Source organism: Caloenas nicobarica, chromosome 30, assembly GCF_036013445.1.
Source record: "Caloenas nicobarica isolate bCalNic1 chromosome 30, bCalNic1.hap1, whole genome shotgun sequence".
Lineage (NCBI taxonomy): Eukaryota > Metazoa > Chordata > Aves > Columbiformes > Columbidae > Caloenas > Caloenas nicobarica.
This window is the reverse complement of record NC_088274.1, coordinates 2,470,702-2,489,005: the sequence shown is the minus strand read 5'-3', so window position 1 is coordinate 2,489,005 and position 18,304 is coordinate 2,470,702. Positions and strand designations below refer to the sequence as shown.

The following is an 18,304-nucleotide window of genomic DNA, read 5'->3' as shown; positions in this document are numbered from 1 at the left end:
TCCTCTTCCTCATCAGTGAGTCTGTTGCTGATGTCCACCCACCACAACATTGCCCATGTTGTTCTGCCCTCTCATGCTGACTCCTCAGCTCTTCAGCTGATATTCTCTGTCCCCAGGCAGAACTCCACACATTCCTGCTGCTCCCTCACATAAAGGGCAACTTCCCCTCGGAGTCCAGACCTCTGGCATGATGAGCACCAGACCCCCAAGACCCCCCAGTTTCTCCAGGAGGGGCTATTTGTAGTGCCCTGAAACTCCTCATGCTGTTATCTTTGGAGAGACACCCTCATCAGGACAAGCCATCTGCAGGTAAACATCAAGAGCTGACCACAAATGGATCTTCAGTTCAGGGAGAGTCCAGACCTTGAGAAACTTTGGGATTCCGCCATCTGAAAGCTCTGCAGGAGCCTTATGGGGGCAGGAGAATAACCCCATCCATCAGGACAGAGCAGGACCTGACACGCTGAGCAGTGACCCTGAGGAGAAGGGCCTGGGCACTACAAGGGCCGCCACACAAGCCCGTGCTGCATGCTCACCATGAACAAGGCAGCTGCACACGGGGCTGCATGAGGAGGAGCGTGGGGACCCACACACCTGGAGTTCTCATCCCATTCGGTTCCGCACTGGTGTGACCCCACACACACAGGTGTGTGCCAGTGTGCGGCTCCCAGTTGGGAGAAGCAGGGAGGAACTGGAGAGTGTAGGGCTCTGCCAAGGCAGGGTTCAGGACCTTGTGCACATGGTGTGGGATGCTGAGGGACCTGGGCTGCTCTGGCCCAGCAGCGCTGGGGAGGCTGCAACAGTGTAGGAGGAGCCTGAGAGTGCTTGAAGGGTGGTTTCAGAGATGGTGGAGGTTTTCTTCTTAGTGGGAAAGAGCTTGAGAAAGAAATGGCACAACAAAGTGCAGCTGGGGAGGTTCCAGCTGGACATGTGGAGAAAGGAATGTGACTGGAAGGGCAGTGCTGTGGTGGAGCAGGTCACCCAGAGGAGTCTGCATCAGCCCAAGTCTTTGTGCTTCAAGGAGCAGCTGGGGAGGATGGAGAGAGATCAGCAAAGGAAGGAAGATGCTCAGACAAGAGCAAGGTGGGGCAGCAGCGGGGATGTCTCCAGCCTGCAGGGAAAGAGGTGCAGGTGATGCCACACCATAGCACAGGCTGTCGTGGAGATGATCACGGATGTAAAGAGGCGGAAAGCCCCCAACAGACATGAGCTCCTTCTCCCCTCAGCTATGGCTGTTGTCTCCACCTTTGATGACTCTGAGGAGACACCTTGTCCTTACAGCACAGGGGCCTCATGGCCTCCTTGTCCCCAGCCAGGAACCTGGGAGGTGTTGGACCATAGTCCTGCCCTTGGCCTTGCACAACCCCACATCACACTGTCCCAGGAAGGGCCCTGGGCAATGTGGAAGGGACAGGATCTGCCTTCCCAGGGTTGGGGGCCAGGGCTTGGCCCTTTGGTTAATGAAACACATCCAGGTTTCCTGATAATCAGAGAGACCTTCACCTTGTTTTTCCTGACCTGTCATCTTTGCCTCCAGTTTCCTTCTCTAACCAGACGCTGGGGTCAGTTCCTCAGTAGTGTTCCTCAGTGGGACCCATTAACATTATAAGAAACTTTGGAGTTTGAACGAGCCTTTGACTTCTTGAGAGGTTTCTTCAACTTCCTCTCTGTGTCTGAGGTTCATGGACTCAGCGCCAAAGCCACCAGAGGGATCATTAAAGCACCTTGGGCTGTTCCTGTGCTCCTGAGCTGGGCTGGGCTTCTGGGACAGAGGGAGCTCATGGCAAGCGGCAGCGCTGCAGAGAGACAGCTCTGCCCAGGAGCAGCTCCTCTGCAAAGCACAGCAGGGCTGAGGGCTCTGCCTGGGGATCTCAGGGAGACGGGCAAGGCAGAGAGAGATTAAATGTGGTCAGGACTGGGAGGATGACTGAGAGCTCACTGGAGGAGAAATCTTTGCAGCCCTTGCCATGGTAAGTCTCTGGGTGCAGGGCAATGCAGCTGTACGTCCTGGAGGCATCTCCTAAAGTTAGCACAGGCACAGTTTGTGGGATCTGTAAGGACGGGCCTCTCGTTCAAGCAATATTGAACAGCTTTGAAGCCAGGTGAGCATGCAGGTGTTTCCAGGGCTGTCCTGCAGATCAGGGTCCCTTCACCCCAGGGCTGTGCCGGGACAGGGATTCTGCCACCTGCCAGGGTCAGTGCTCATCCTGCCCAGGGAGATCCCCATGGCACTGAGGCGACAAGCTGTGGGAGGAAGGAGCGACCCCTATGAGGGCAGGAAGGGAGCTTGTGCTGTGGAGAGGGAGCTGTGTGGGTCAGGGCTGCTCACAGCTCCAGATCACCCCCAGGGCTTTTTCCAAGTAGATGCCTCAAGAAATCAATGCAAGGATTACCAGACAGGTAAGATGCTTTCCTGAGCCTTTCTTTTCATTTTCCTGTCCCAAAGGTTGGGAGGTGCACAAAATGATAAAAAGAAAATGAGCCCTCATGCTTAAAGAAGTCAATGAGACTCCTGAACTGCAACTTTGAGCGATGAGTACATCTGCCAGAAGGCACCCAACATCCCTTCACCACTCCTCTGGCTGTGGACAGCACCTGCATCACCTTTGCTGGACCCCTCAGCTTTAGTCTGATTTGTCTTGTTTTCCAAGCTGCAAACAGGAAGATGCCCCCAGGCAGTGCCCTGCAACAGGCAGGGGATCTGTAGAGCCAGGGTGAGGGCACAGAGGGTGGGATGGAGTATGTGAGCACTGACAGGGAAAAGACATGACACATGGCAAGACCTCCCAGGGGGAGAATCTCTAGGCAGCAGGGAAATGATCAGAAATGAGAGGAAACTAAACCCGGAATTGTTATAGGAGGCAAAACACAGAAAACTCCCTGTGATCCCCCGCAGTGCAGATCCCTCCTGTGAGCAGCCCCCTCACCTCCTCTCCCACCCAGCAAAGCCTCTGCCCTCAGGGCCGGGGGCTCCAAGGCATGAAGCAGCTCCTGTGCAGCCAGAGCTCCAGTTCCCTCTGCAGAGCACAGGGGCTGAGAGCAGCTGCCCGGCAATGCTGGTGTGTGGGAGGTGGCTGCGCAGCTGGGGAAGGGTGACGCTGTCTGAGTGCCCGGCTGCCTCTGCCCTGGCCTCTCTCACACCCACCCTCACCGCATTTTCCTTCTTGCTCCACTGCTCTGGGTCACTGCTGTTGTGATCTGGTTCTTGCTGTCAGGCTCTCTGGGGATGGGAGTTTCAGCTGCAGTCACAGCCTGATCTTGTGGGTCCTTTCCTGCAGCTGTGTCCATGGGAACACGTGTCCCAGCTTTCCTCTGACCTGTGGGGCTGTGGGCAATGCAGTCTGTGGGGCTGGGGAATGAGCCATGTGTGTTCTGGAGAAAATGTGGGGTACTGAGACCTTGGGAAAGGGTTAGTCATGTTGTGGCCTGAGGTGCACCCTTCTGCTCTCAGCAGTGACTGGTGGCTTTTCAGGGTAGCGTGGGAGTGTGATCAGCCTCCATCTCAGAAAGGTGCCAGCCCAGGGCAGCTGGAGCAAGACAGAGGGACAGAGCAGCTGCCCTCACTCTGCACTGACCCACAGGCATTCTCCTGCTTTGCAAGGCTCACTCTCTTCTCCCTGAGTGCAGCAGAAATGCTGAGGGTTTCTGACACCCAAGAACACTCTCCAGGGGAATTTCAGGATTGGACTAGATGATCTTTCGACGTCTGTTCCAATCTCTAACACTCTGTAACTCAGTGAAGCTGTAAAAACCCAAACATTTCAAAATTCATTTTACCGTCCTGTTTCATTCTCGGTGATAGCGCAGATGCTGACAGGCCCTTCTTCACCAGCAGCAGTTTCAGATGACAACTTTGAACCCCAGGACTGGCCCCTGCCCCCCATTCCATGACCCGCTGCTGCAGAGCAGGGCTGACTCCTGGGCAGCCAGCGGGCACAGGCCCTGCTCCTCACAGCACCTCCAGCCAGCACCACCCAGGGCTCAGCCACGGAGCTGAAGGAAGGTCTGGAAAAGGACAAGGGGTGTGGAGCAGGGGAGGGTGTGTGAGAAATGGCTTTGATTTTGCTCAGAGAAGTCTCCCCTAACGTGTTACTTTCATTCCCTCCTCTGACAGTGTCCATGCCCAGAGGCAGCAAATGTCCAACAGCAGCTCCATCACCCAGTTCCTCCTCCTGGCGTTCCCAGACACACGGGAGCTGCAGCTCTTGCACTTCTGGCTCTTCCTGGGCATCTACCTGTCTGCCCTCCTGGGCAACGGCCTCATCATCACCACCATAGCCTGTGACCAGCACCTCCACACCCCCATGTACTTCTTCCTGCTCAACCTCTCCCTCCTCGACCTGGGCTCCATCTCCACCACTGTCCCCAAGTCCATGGCCAACTCTCTGTGGGACACCAGGGCCATCTCTTACACAGGATGTGTTGCACAGCTATTCTTCTTTGTCTTTTCCATTTCAACAGAGTATTTTCTTCTCACCATCATGTCCTATGATCGCTACATTGCCATCTGCAAACCCCTGCACTACGGGACCCTCCTGGGCAGCAGAGCTTGTAGCCACATGGCAGCAGCTGCCTGGGCCTCTGGGTTTCTCGATTCTCTGCTGCACACGGCCAATACATTTTCACTGCCGCTCTGCAAGGGCAATGCCCTGGACCAGTTCTTTTGTGAAATCCCCCAGATCCTCAAGCTCTCCTGCTCAGATGCCTACCTCAGGGAACTTGGGCTTATTGTCTTTAGTGCCTTTTTACTTTCTGTGTGTTTCATTTTCATTGTGCTGTCCTATGTGCAAATCTTCAGGGCCGTGCTGAGGATCCCCTCTGAGCAGGGACGGCACAAAGCCTTTTCCACGTGCCTCCCTCACCTGGCTGTGGTCTTCCTCTTTGTCAGCACTGTCATATTTGCCTACCTGAAGCCCCGCTCCATCTCCTCCCCATCCTTGGATCTGGTGGTGTCTGTTTTGTACTCTTTGGTGCCTCCAGCAGTGAACCCCCTCATCTACAGCATGAGGAACCAGGAGCTCAAGGATTCCCTGTGGAAACTAATGGCGGGATGCTTTTCAAAAAGAATAAACTACCCATCATCTTCTCTTTAACAGATAACAGTTCTAATGTAACTCATTACAGGCCCAGTTTTGTGTGCGGGTGTGGTGGTGATTTTTTAATCAGTCATTATATTTTTGTCATCTCCTTTCTAATTCATTCTCTGCTTTTCCTTTTCAACCCACTGGCTGTATAAATATGGACCCATGTTCTCTGAATATTTACACAAAATAAAGGGCTCTGCATTGAATTTTTTCTCTGAGATTCTTCCTCCAAGGCCTTTTGGAGCTACGGGGATAGTTCCTGTGCATGGGTGGACGGGAAAAGAGTCCAGCCTGGCAGCACTGCCAGGGAGCAGCAGCGCTTGGCCTTCCAGAGCTGTTCTCGTTCCACTCCCACACTCTCCTTCTCATCCCTTGTGTTGGTGCAAGGCCTGAGTGCTCTGGCAGCCTGGTCACCGTCCTGCTGTGTGTGAATCCTGTGAGCGCAGGCAGGGACAGGCAATGGGCACTGCTGTGACAGAGCTGGCCTCAGAACAGCCTTTCCAGAAAGAAAGGTGAAAGGCTTAAGTCTTCATTCAAACTTTTTCTCAGAAACCTTCTGAGAAAGTGGCCTGAAGATCAAAACACCAGGGCACAGCTGAACAGTGTGTGTGTGCAGGGCTGGGCACACAGCAGTGTCCTCTCACAGCCAGACCTCCTGCCAGAGACCTGCAGGACCAGCAGAGCAGGGTCTGGGCTGTGCCCGTGTGCACTGGACACCCCGTGGAAGCTGCCCCAGGGCAATTGTCATGGACTGGCCCTCACAGCCACCATTTCCAGCCCTGGGCTGTCACACCAGCTTGGAGAATTTGTTCCTGAATGAGCGGGTCAGCAGTCCATGTTTGCATTGTACAGAGGAGAAGAGAGCATGCACATCATGTACGTGAGCAGAAATGCCATCAGCTATTCTTTGGGGTGCCTTGAAGGCCTCTGAGACAGACAGTGTCTCAAGGTCACCTCATGTTGGGAATAACAGCCCATGGCAAACCACCTGAATGCGGCACTGGGATGTGCTTCCTTGAACTGAGGTCCCCATGTCCATTCCTCATGAGGTGGGACATCTCAGATGAGTGCAGAGCAGGGTGACACACCACAGGGCTGAGGTGTCTCCCGTCCCTTGGGAGTGGCAACAGGAGGCCAGAGAGACACTGTGACTCCTGCCTCTGTGTGTGAAAGGGACAGACTCTGTCTGTGAGCATCCCTGGGTGCATAAGGAGTCCATGAGGCCAGCTCAGATGTGGACACCTGACAGAACCCTGACATTTGTGCGTGTGACTCCAGGAACAAACCCCACTGGCCCAGTGTGACTCATCTCAGCTGCCTTGGACAGGCAAATTGCAAGTGCTGCTGTGTGCTACATCACCCTTGACCATGATGCGGGATTGTGCTCTCATGAGAACAGTAAAATCAGAAGTTCTGGGATCCTTGGAAGAGGCAAACCTCAAACCCATCTTCGTGAAGGGCAGTAACAAGAACTGGGAGAATTACAGGCTGGCCAGCCTACCTGCATCCCTGGGAAGGGGATGGGACACGTCCTCCTGCAGCCATTTCTAGGAATGTGAAGGACAAGGAAGGGATTGCTGAACCCAGATTCACAGGGGAAAGAAAGGCATGTTGTGTACAGGGAGTTTGCAAGACGTCAGACATGGTCTCCTTCTGGCCAGAGTGGTGCTGACTGGGCTGAAGAAGTGGATGCTGGGTGGGTAGTTGGCTGAACCATGAAGCCCAAATATCATCAGTGGTACAAAGTCCTCTGTGCAGCCAGTTACTAGTGTCACCTGGGAAGGTACCTCTTCCAAAGTGCCCACAGGCTCTACCCAGGAAGAGGCCTTGGAGAAAGGTTGTCATGTCCATCCCACCTGAGTACCTGATGGGACAGCAGCAGGAACATGGTTGTGTCTATCAGAGAAGCTGAAACGCCAGCATCAGTCTTGGGATTTAGGAGCTCATGGTGAGGTTCCTTCTCTCTGGGCAGCTGAAAGACCACAAGAAGCCTAACGGGCAGGACTCCCTGCTTGAAGGGTAAGTTCTGGAATGATTGAGCTTTCCTTGGTAATGGGAAAGAGCAGGAGAAAGAAAAAAGTCACAAAATGCAACTTGGAAGGTAGAGACTGGATAGCAGGAGGAAGAAATGTCACTGGAAGGGCAGTGCCGTGGTGCAAGAGGTCACCCAGAGGGAGCTGGATCAGCCCATGGTTTGTGTTCCAAAGAACAGCCAGTGAGGGTGCAGTCACATCAGTGAAGGGACAGAAATGCTGGGGTGAGAGCAGGTGGGGAAGGGAGATGGGTGTCTACAGCCTGCGGGAAAAGAGGGGCAGGGGTAGGACTGTGTAGAACAGCCTGCGGTGGAGATGGCAAAGGGTGCTGGCAAGGCTGGAAGGAACCAACACAACCCAGGTCTCTGTCCCCTTGGCCATGGCAGTTGTCTCTGCCACTGACACCTAGCAGAAGACATGTTATCCCCATGGCACTGGGGCCTTGTTGCCTCCTTGCAGCCCCATGGGGAAGCTGGAAGTTGTTGGACCAGTGTTGTCCTTCCCTCGGCCTTGCACACCCACATCCCACGGTCCCAGGAAGAGCCCTGAGCCGTGTGTGAGGGACAGGATCGCCCTCCCCATTGCCTGGAGATCAGGGCTTCTCCTTTCTGCTTCAGAAAGCAAACCAAGGGGTTTCTCAGCATCAAAGCCACCTGCACAGGGCCTTGGCCTACCTGCCATCACATCCTCCAATTATCTGCTCTAACGAGTCTCTGGGGAGGCTTTGTCAGGAACAGCCCTCAGTGGGGCCCATTAATGCTTCAAGGAACTTTGGGGTTTGCTTTTGCCTTTGGCTCCTTGAGAGCTTTGCTGAGTCTCTTCTCAGTAACTGATGTTCATAGACTCATATACTCCATGGGCTCATTAAAACGTTTCAAGCTCTGACAAGCCATGTCTCTTCCATCATTTTCCTCAAGTACTGAAGAATTATAGAGCTCATTAGAGAGGTTTCAGGGAGGTGGGTAAAGAGGACATTTTGAATGAGCACTAGGAAGAAGTGAGAGAAGAATTCTCCCATGGATACTGGTGCAGAGTGTCTCCTGAGGAAGTTGGACAGGTGGGAAAAGCAGTCCCTTGAGGCCAGACACGGGATGGACACCCTTACTCCTCACCTCTCCAACCTCCCTGTTTTGCTCATTGGCCCCCTGGCAGTTACATCACTTTTCTTTACATCAGATTCTCCACTCAAGTTTGCACCTGATTGTTACAGCTTCTCTCCATGAATTACTTCATGCTTTCCTTAGAGATCTGGATTTAAATAGGCACAAAGAGGCTTTTTTAATTGGCAAAAGCGAAAAAGACGATGAGAAAGAAAGCACAACAGAACATAACGAAGAATAAAATATACTCTGTCGTTAGTTTAAGCCACTTCCAGTGAGGTCCATCACCACAATTGAACAGTTGCCTACAGGGAGTATGAGAGTGACAGCTGAAAGACAATTCAGGCAGGGGGCTGCACAGCATTTCTACGCAGGGGGTGAAGATGGGTCTAAGAGTGGAGTGGCCTGAAGGTTCCTCCTGGCTCTCAGAACAAACAGGCTCCTTGGAGTCGTTCCCTTCCCATTGTATTCCTCTTTTATTCAATGGACCACTCGAAAGGAAGCTTCTGGGGCAAGAGGCTACTCCAGGAGCTATAGGGAAAAGGAGCTGGACAGTGCATGGTCCTAGACCTTCTTGGCTTCCAATGCCAGTGGCATTTGTGATCCTCAGGTTACCTCCCTCTCACTGGGAGCGTCTGCTCCTTTTCTGACCGGCAGCTTGGACTCGTTGAGTAGGCAAGTGTGCCGTGCTGCCCACCTGCAGCTTCTCATCTTTTCCTTGTGCTCATGGTCCTTGGACTACGTAGCTGAAATAAGCCTGTGCCTCATCGACTGAAGTTCAGTCTTGCCATGGTGCACCAGATGCTCTTGTTTTCTCCACCCCTGTCCTTCTGTAGGGCTTCAAGGAAGAACACGACGAGCAGGGAACATTCCTGGGACAGTTCACCTTCCTGGCAGCACTGAATCCCAGTCAGACCTTCCAGCTGAAGGTATGGGGACAAAGAGGGGGGAGAACTGTAGGAGAGGAGGCGAAATGCGGCTGGATGGGGAGAGGCTTCCCTGCCAAAGGGCTACAGGCAGCCCTGTCCTTGAACGTGTGCCACGCTGGCCTTTCTTCTGATTTAACTTCCTGGTGGCATATGGCTGGACTGCCGCTCTTCTTCTCTTTCATTTTGGGTTTAAACTTCAGCACTTAGAAGTGCCACAGTTGAAACTAGAATCAGCTTGTCTGTCTGGACCCCAAGTGCACACAAGAGGCCACATCCCGTAGGATGCACGACTGCTGCTCTGCCAGTTAAAGACCAGAAATACTGGGCTTCCTGAGGATTCTGTTGGTGCTGGCAGTGAGCAGTGACAGGGAGGCCATTCTGTTTCCTTGGCTTCCTAGAGAAGGCAATGAGCTGTTTTCCTGACACCACCACTGGGTCTTCTGACTGTGGAAGCCTGTGCCCCAAAGCAGGCGAGAACTTTCCAGCGTATTTGCTGAGGCATCTGGGTGCTGCTTCTTCCTTTACTAGTTCTCATGGCCCAACGAGGTAGAGCAGGACAAGGACATCTTGCCCACGACAGGTCCAAAGCCCTCGCGGGGCAGCTGGAAGGAAGCTGTTGAACGAGGCCGTCGCTGCGGCACTTCTGTCAGTGGTCACGTACCAGAGAGGAAAAGGCGACTCATTTCTTCTTGTCGTTTCAGAACGAGCTCCCTGGGGTTGTGAATTACATCCAGCTGCAAGTGCTGAGCAACTGGGGCCACCCGGACCACACCTGCCTGTATCGGTTCAGGGTGCACAGTGATCTGCCCAAAGACGGGGGAGTGGTGCCGGTTTCATCTACCAATAAATTCCATTAATGTTCACCAAGTCGAGTACCAGTCTGCTTTGCCTGTGATGCTGACTGGTCCTCCCTGAGCTAACTGCAGCTCCCCATCTTTCTCTGAACCCATCAGCTTATGGGAGACTTCAGGAGTCCACAGCAAGATTTTCCTTATTAGGGAAAACAGGAAAACTCAGTCACAAATCTGCAGAAAGCCTGACATCCACATGCTTGCTGCCTCCACAGGAACATCAGCAAGGCCCTGCCTGTACACCAAAGATTAAATTAATGGAGAGTTTTCCTGTGCAGGAAGCAACTAAGGATCAATGGAACCATCCGTTGTTACCTGTTTTCACAAGAGGCAGATGCTGCTTCAGTGTCCATCTTTCAGTGTGTTGCCAATGTGAAAATGGAAGTGTGTTTTTTTCTAAGAAGGAAACCTTAACTGGAAAGTTGGTTCATGGCTCATTTGCCTCCCTGTGCCTATAATCGAATTAATAGCTCAGGAAACGTTACAGAGTGATTAGCAAAGCAATCCCAGGACACTTCAGAGATCACATAACCACACGAGTCTGTCTTTCCTTTTGACCCCGAGTTCCCCAACCCCAAGGCAGGAGCAGGCAGGGCAGTCGTTTCCTCGAGTCACACCAGGGAGGAGAGAGCAGCAACAGCGCTTGGCACCCAGGGCTGGCAACAGCAATTTGTGCTCTGAGCTGGGGCTTAGTCCATGTGCAAGCCCAGCACTGATCCAGATACCAAACTGAGGGTGTCAGTTCATCCCCGCTGCCACACACACGCTGCACCTTCTCCCATCGCCTCCTCCCGATGAGCTGTTTTCCAGCCCCTTCCACCTCAGCCCAGCTCAGACACCTGCACTCTGGCCCAGGGCTGACTGGGGCTGGTGACCCTCGGGGCAGCAGCAGGAACCGCTCTGACCCTGGTTGTGGGGCTGTCCCTGGGCTGAGCCCTCGGGCCCAGGGCTGCTGAACTGGGCCATGGTGGGGCCCAGGGGTGCTGAGGTCGACAGGTCCCCCCAGCCTGTCTGTGCTGGAGACACCTGCTCCTGCAGCAGCCCTGGTCCTGGACCTGAACCTGCTCCATCCTCATCCAGAAGCAGACGTTTGTTTGGCATTTTCTTAAAACTGAAGATCATTCAGGTAGAGGCAGAGCCTGTTCAGCAGTTTGAGTAGTTTGGGGACAGAGGCCAGTTGGGGGCCAGGGCCCTCAGGGGTGGGGGCTGTTTCTGCCCCGTGCCCTTGGCCTGGCGCTCACAGCTGGGAAGGGACTTTCCAAAATCCTGCTGGGAGGAGCCAGATGTGCCCACCCCCGGCACAGCCTCAGGGTCTGCTGCCGACCTGCCTTCAGATCATCTCTCCATAGAATCATAGGATCGCTTTGGTTGGAAGAGAGCCTCAGGTTCATGGAGTCCAAACATAACCCAACTCTAGCACTAACCCATGTCCCTAATGACCTCCAGTCTAAACCTCCCCTGGCACAACTTGAGGCCATTTCCTCTTGTCCTCTCACTTGCTCCTTGGGAGAAGAGACCAACACCCTCCATGCTCCAACCTCCTTTCAGGCAGTTGTAGACAGTGATCAGGTCTCCCCTCAGCCTGCTGTTCTCCAGGCTGAACCCACCACTTCCCTCAGCCGCTCCTCATCACACTTGTGCTCCGGCCCCTCAGCAGCTTTGTCGCCTCCTCTGCACTGTCTCTAGTGCCTCAATGTCCTTCTTCTGATGAGGGGCCCAAAACTGAACACAGGATTCAAGCTGCGGCCTCACCAGCACCGAGCACAGTGGCAACAATAAAGTGTGGCTGATGTTCTCTCTTGACCACACTCCCTTCCCCACTAAGGAAAGGGAAAAGGAGGAAAAGGGAGAAAGACTTACAATTTGGATAGATTTATAAAACAAAACAAGACAAAAATTAAAACTTTCCTTGTAATACTAATAATGAGACAAATAAGGCAAAATATACAAAACCTATATTGTATTGCCCAGAGTAGCCAAAATGCTGCCACAGGGGCTGGTGTCACAGCAGAGGCTGCAGCGAAGACGTCAGGAAGTCCTGGACTGGACTCGGCAGTGCACAGGAACTGGATTCAGGGATGCAAGGACTGGAACTAGGATCAGGGTTGCAGGCAGGACAACGGGCAGGCTCCTCTTGAGATGCCAGCCATGGACCAAGAGCCTGAGACCCTTGTGATCTCCCAGCATTAAACTGTGCATGACGTGGATGGCATGGAACAACTCAGTTTTCAATTGGCGTCACTCGTTCTGTCCACCCCTCCCTGCAAGTACAACCCCCTCACTTATGGGACATAAGAGATTCACCAGCGATGTTGGCTGCTATAGCAATAAGATCTAGTCCTAGGCCTTTTCTGCATACCAGCCCTACTGTTAACTCAGTAAAACTGTCAATATTGGCCGTTGTCGGCTCTGGAGCAGACTGTGTTTGAAAAACATGCATCCAACTGCAGAAATATGCAGTTACTTAGAAGAGCTTAAGCTGAAAGGAAAATTCACCAAAAGAGAATTAGTCTTGTTTTAACGAAAAGCAGGACAGCCCCCATCACAGTCTGCACCTTCCTCAGAGAGGCAGCAGAGGTGAGGGCCCGATGTCCTGTCTCGGGTGACCAGTGAGAACAGGACAGGTGGAAATGGAATGAGGCTGCATCAGGGGGTGTTCAGACTGGACATTAGGAGGAAGTTCTTCACTGGAGGGTGGTCGGTCACTGGAACAGGCTCCCCAGGGAAGTGGTCACGGCTCCCAGCCTGTCAGAGGTCAAGGAGTGTCTGGACGATGCTCTTTGTCTTGTGGTTTAGTGTTATGTGGTTGTGCGAGCAGCGGGGAGCTGGACTCATTGATCCTTACGGGGATCTTCTACCTCGAGATATTCTATGATTCTGTGATGTTCAAGCTCAAGAATAGTCCATCCCAGACCCATTTGTGTGTGTGTGTTTGTCTCTTTCTGAGCTAACTGGGGAGATGAGGAGATCTCTGGGAGGGATCTAAACCTTACATGTGTCATATGGATGAATATTTTCCACTAACACAGTCAAGTGTACAGAGAGACATGGCGGGGTTGGGGAGGTGAGGAGCAGGTTCTCCATACAGTGATGGACCTCAGGCAGACTGCTGCTCCTTCCTGTCCACACCTCCTCAGGGGACACTCTGCATCAGTATCAATGGGAGAATTCTCCTATCACTTCTTCTAAGTGCTCTTTCTGTACCTTCCTCCTTCACTCCACCCTTGAAACTTACCTAATTAAGTGTACAAGTGTTGAAAACCAGATGTACATGATGGAAGTGACAGGGCTCTATCAGTCTTGCGTGATAACTGCCAGTCCCAGGCAGATACCTCAGGTACACCGAGGGCTCTGGAGGTTTGCACTGGGGGCTTATGGTCAGACCATGGAGCTCTGCCTGAAAACATGAGAACTGCTCTCAGTTCTTTTAAAAAAACAAACAAACAAACAATACAAAACCACAACTTACTCATCAGCTAAAATGATTCAATGTTTTAAATAAAATGTCCATGAACTTCTGTCCTGCCAAAATATGGATTTTTACAATATGTATGAATTGCAGGAGAAGAAATATTATAGTTACCCTGTGCTTGTATTTCCAGAACTCTGCCTATGATACTGTGTATTTAATCCCCCTGAACATCCAGGTGTTTCTACCTGTCCTTATTCAACCCACCATGTCTGCAGTCATCTCTTCAGAAGCCTGTCTGGACATTTGCACTTTCCATTGCTCCCCAGAGGTTCTTGCTCCTCTCACTCTTTGCTCATTCAGAGCCTGTCACCTTTCTCTGCTTTGAGCTTCAGGCAGGTAAAGCTGAATTGTCTTTCAGCTGTCACTCTCATACTCCCTGTAGGCAACTCTTCAATTGTGGCGATGGACCTCACTGGAAGTGGCTGAAACTAACGACAGAGTATATTTTATTGTTCAATATGTTGTGTTGTGTTTTCTTTCTCATTATCTTTTTTGCTTTTGCCAATTAAAAAAGCCTCTGTGTGCCTATTTAAATCCAGATCTCTAAGGAAAGCATGAAGTAATTCATGCAGAGAAGCTGTAACAATCAGGTGCAAACTTGAGTGGAGAATCTGATGTAAAGAAAAGTGATGTAACTCCCAGGGGGCCAATGAGTGAAACAGAGATGGTTAGAAAGGTGAGAAGCAAGGATGTCCATCCCGTGTCTGGCCTCAAGGGACTGCTTTTCCCACCTGTCCAACTTCCTCAGGAGACACTCTGCACCAGTATCCATGGGAGAATTCTTCTCTCACTTCTCCCTAGTACTCATTCAAAATGTCCTCTTCACCCACCTCCCTGAAACCTCTCTAATGAGCTCTACAATTCTTCAATACTTGAAGAAAATGATGGAAGAGACACAGCTTGTGAGGGCTTGGAGAATTTTAGTGAGCCCATGGAGTACATGAGGCTCATGAAGCTCAGTTACTGAGAAGAGACTCAACAAAGCTCTCAAGAAGCCAAAGGCAAAAGCAAACCCCAAAGTTCCTTGAAGTATTAATGGGCCCCACTGAGGGCTGTTCCTGACAAAGCCTCCCCAGAGACTCGTTAGAGCAGGTAATTGGAGGCTGTGATGACAGGTAGGCCAAGGCCCTGTGCAGGTGGCTCTGATGCTCAGAAACCCCTTGGTTTGCTTTCTGAAGCAGAAAGGAGAAGCCCTGACCTCCAGGCAATGGGAAGGGGGATCCTGTCCTTCACACACGGCTCAGGGCTCTTGCTGGGACCGTGGGATGTGGGTGTGCAAGGCCGAGGGAAGGACAACACTGGTACAACAACTTCCAGCTTCCCCATGGGGCTGCAAGGAGACAACGAGGCCCCAGTGCCATGGGGAGAACATGTCTTCTCCTTGGATTCAGTGGCAGAGACAACTGCCATGGCCAAGGTGACAGAGACCTCGGTTCTGCTGGTGCCTTCTAGCCTTGCCAGCGCCCTTTGCCATCTCCACTTCAGGCTGTTCTACATGGTCCCACACCTGCCCCTCTTTTCCCGCAGGCAGTAGACACGCATCTCCCTTCCCCACCTGCTCTCACCCCAGCATTTCTGTCCCTTCACTGATGTGTCTGCACCCTCACTGGCTGTTCTTTGGAACACAAACCATGGGCTGATCCAGCTCCCTCTGGGTGACCTCTTGCACCACGGCACTGCCCTTCCAGTGACATTTCTTCCTCCTGATAACCAGTATCCACTTCCCAATCTGTACTTGGTGGCTTTTTTTTCACTGCTCCTTTTTCCCACTACTTGAGAAATCTTTACCACCTTCAGAAACTGCCCATCAAGCAGGGAACCCAACCTGTTAGTCTTCTTGTGGTCTTGCACTTGACCAGAGAGAAGTCACCTCACCATGATCTTCTAAATCCCAGCACTGCTGCTGGCCTTTCAGCTTCTCTGATGGACACGACCATGTCCCTGCTGCTGTCCCTTCATGAACTCAGGTGGGATGGACATGACAGCCCGTCTCCAAGGCCTCTTCCTGGGTAGGGCCTGTGGCTACTTAGGCTGAGGTTCTTTCCCAGCCATGTCCCTGCTGCTGGGCTGTCACCTCCAGAGACAGAAATGACCCCACAGTCCCCTTCACAGCCACGCGCTTCTGACTGGATTATGAGCGTCTGAGACCCAACTGACCTTCAAAATACCACACCCATCCATCCCCCTCCTTAGCCCCCAGGACCTGACCAAGACTGAAGCGTGTTCTACACAGTCCTGCACCTGCCCCTCTTTCCCTGCAGGCTGTAGACACCCATCTCGCTTCCTTGCCTTGCTTGAAGAGAGCCCTGTCTCACTCATCTTGTCTCACTGTCCTGCTCAAGGCCGGGTGAACCGGTGGAGGTTTTTGAAGGCCTCCACCCACCTTGGCATCACCCTCAAAAGAGCTAAAATCGCATTCTACAGGAGGACGTGTCCAATGCCCTTCCCAGGGACAGAGGCAGGCTGACTAACCTGCAATTCTCCCAATGCCTGTTCTTGCCTTTCTTGAACATGGCTTTGATGTCTGCCTTTTCCTAAGACCCCAGAACCTTTCTAATTACCCTGATTCTTATGAGAGCACAATCCAGAATCACGGGCAAGGGTGACGTAGCAGACAGCAGCACTTGCAATGAGCTTGTCCAAGGCAGCTGAGATCAGTCTCACTGGGCCTGTGTTGTTGGTTCCTGGAGTCACACACAGAAATGTCAGGGTTCTGTCAGGTGTCCGCATCTGAGCTGGCCTCATGGACTCCTTATGCACCCAGGGATGCTCACAGACAGAGTCTGTCCCTTTCACACACAGAGGCAGGAGTCACAGTGTCTCTCTGGCCTCCTGTTGCCACTCCCAAGGGACGGGAGACACCTCAGCCCTGTGGTGTGTCCCCCTGCTCTGCACTCATCTGAGATGTCCCACATCATGAGGAATGGACACGGGGACCTCAGTTAAAGGAAGCACATCCCAGGGCTGCATTCAGGTGATTTCCCATGGGGTGTTCCTCCCAATATGAAGTGACCTCAAGGCCTTCTTTGTGCCACAGGCCTTCATGGAACCCCAAGGAATAGTTGATGGTGTTTGTGCTCACTCGCGTTCATGTCACCTCACGTACATGATGTGCATGCTCACATCTCATCTGTACAATGCAAACATGGACTGCTAACCTACTCATTCCATGTCCCTCTGTGGGTGAGAGGCCAGGGCTGGCAATGGTGGCTGTGAGGGCCAGTCCATGACAATTGTCCTGGGGCAGCTTCCACAGGGTGTCCAGTGCACAGGGGCACAGCCCAGACCCTGCTCTGCTGGTCCTGCAGGTCTCTGGCAGGAGGCCTGGCTGTGAGAGGACACTACTGTGTGCCCAGCCCTGCACACACACACTGTTCAGCTGTACTCTGGTGTTTAATCTGTGGGCCACTTTCTTGGACGTGTTCTTCAGAGAAATTCTGGGAAAAGACCTAAACCTTCAGGCAGTGTCCTCAGGAGGTCAGCTTTCTTCATGGAAGGCTGTTCTGAGGCCAGCTCTGTCACACAAGTGCCCATTGCCTGTCCCTGCCTGCGCTCACAGGACTCACACACAGCAGGACGGTGACCAGGCTGCCAGAGCACTCAGGCCTTGCACCAACACAAGGGATGAGAAGGAGAGTGTGGGAGTGGAACGACAACAGCTCTGGAAGGCCAAGCGCTGGTGCTCCCTGGCAGTGCTGCCAGGCTGGACTCTTTTCCCCTCCACCCATGCACGGGAACTGTCCCTGGAGCTCCAAACACAACTTGGTGAAAGGATCTCAGTAAAAAATAGAGGCTGTGAGGCCTTTTAATTTGTTTAAACACAGATACAGCAAAGCTGCTCATTTACGCAGCCCCTCAGTAAAGAAAGAAGACAGTGAATTGGAAAGGGGATAACAATATTATCAAGTGAAAAACCACAAGTGGCAACATAAAATACAGAAAATGGGCTGGGCTTGCAACAATTTACACTGTAACTGTTATGCAGAAGATGATGGGCAGTTTACTGCTTCAGAAAACAATCCAGTCATCAGTTTCCACACAGCACCCTTGAGCTCCTGGTTCCTCATGCTGTAGATGAGGGGGTTCACTGCTGGAGGCACCAAAGAGTACAGAACAGACACCACCAGATCCAGTGATGGGGAGGAGATGGAGGGGGGCTTCAGGTGGGCAAATATGACAGTGCTGACAAACAGGGAGATCACGGCCAGGTGAGGGAGGCACGTGGAAAAGGCTTTGTGCCGTCCCTGCTCAGAGGGGATCCTCAGCACGGCCCTGAAGATCTGCACATAGGACAGCACAATGAAAATGAAACAGACAGAAATTAAACAGGCACTAAAGACAATAAGCCCAGCTTCCCTGAGGTAGGTGTCTGAGCAGGAGAGCTTGAGGATCCTGGGGATTTCACAGAAGAACTGGTCCAGGGCATTGCCCTTGCATAGTGGCAGTGAAAATGTATTGGCCGTTTGCAACAGGGCATTGAGAAACCCAGTGGCCCAGGCAGCTGCTGCCATGTGGACACAAGCTCTGCTGCCCAGGAGGGTCCCGTAGTGCAGGGGTTTGCAGACGGCAACATGGCGGTCATAGGCCATGACCGTGAGAAGAAAATACTCTGTTGAAATGGAAAAGACAAACAAAAATAGCTGTGCAACACATCCTGTGTAGGAGATGGCCCTGGTGTCCCACAGAGAGTTGGCCATGGACTTGGGGACAGTGGTGGAGATGGAGCCCAGGTCGAGGAGGGCGAGGTTGAGCAGGAAGAAGTACATGGGGGTGTGGAGGTGCTGGTCACAGGCTACGGTGGTGATGATGAGGCCGTTGCCCAGGAGGGCAGCCAG

At 52.6% G+C, this 18,304-nt stretch overlaps 2 protein-coding genes across 2 annotated transcripts; one reads left to right on the top strand and one right to left on the bottom strand.

The window, feature by feature from the left end:
* Window positions 1-4,511: 4,511 nt before the first annotated feature.
* LOC135999862 (olfactory receptor 14J1-like) lies at window positions 4,512-5,093 on the top strand (the record flags this gene model as incomplete). The annotated part of the gene is made up of 1 exon (XM_065653435.1): window positions 4,512-5,093. A coding segment is annotated over one exon (582 nt), but the record flags the coding sequence as incomplete, so codon positions are not given.
* Window positions 5,094-5,613: 520 nt separating this feature from the next.
* Window positions 5,614-18,058, bottom strand: LOC135999861 (olfactory receptor 14J1-like). The gene is made up of 3 exons (XM_065653433.1): window positions 17,561-18,058; window positions 6,941-7,056; window positions 5,614-5,653 (listed from the first exon to the last, which is right to left on the bottom strand). The coding sequence occupies exons 1-3, from the start codon at window positions 18,056-18,058 to the stop codon at window positions 5,614-5,616; spliced, it is 654 nt and encodes a 217-aa protein (XP_065509505.1).
* Window positions 18,059-18,304: the final 246 nt, after the last annotated feature.

Excerpts from the sequence above, each read along its gene's own strand:
- LOC135999861 (XM_065653433.1), bottom strand. The coding sequence starts at position 18,058 with ATGGCCTATGACCGCCATGTTGCCGTCTGCAAACCCCTGCACTACGGG. Across the intron at positions 7,057-17,560 it reads TGTACTCTTTGGTGCCTCCA|CTGCCCAGAGAGAAGGAACC; the intron begins GCAGTGAACCCC and ends GTGGTCTTTCAG. Across the intron at positions 5,654-6,940 it reads CTGTCCCATCAGGTACTCAG|GCCACTTTCTCAGAAGGTTT; the intron begins GTGGGATGGACA and ends TTTGATCTTCAG.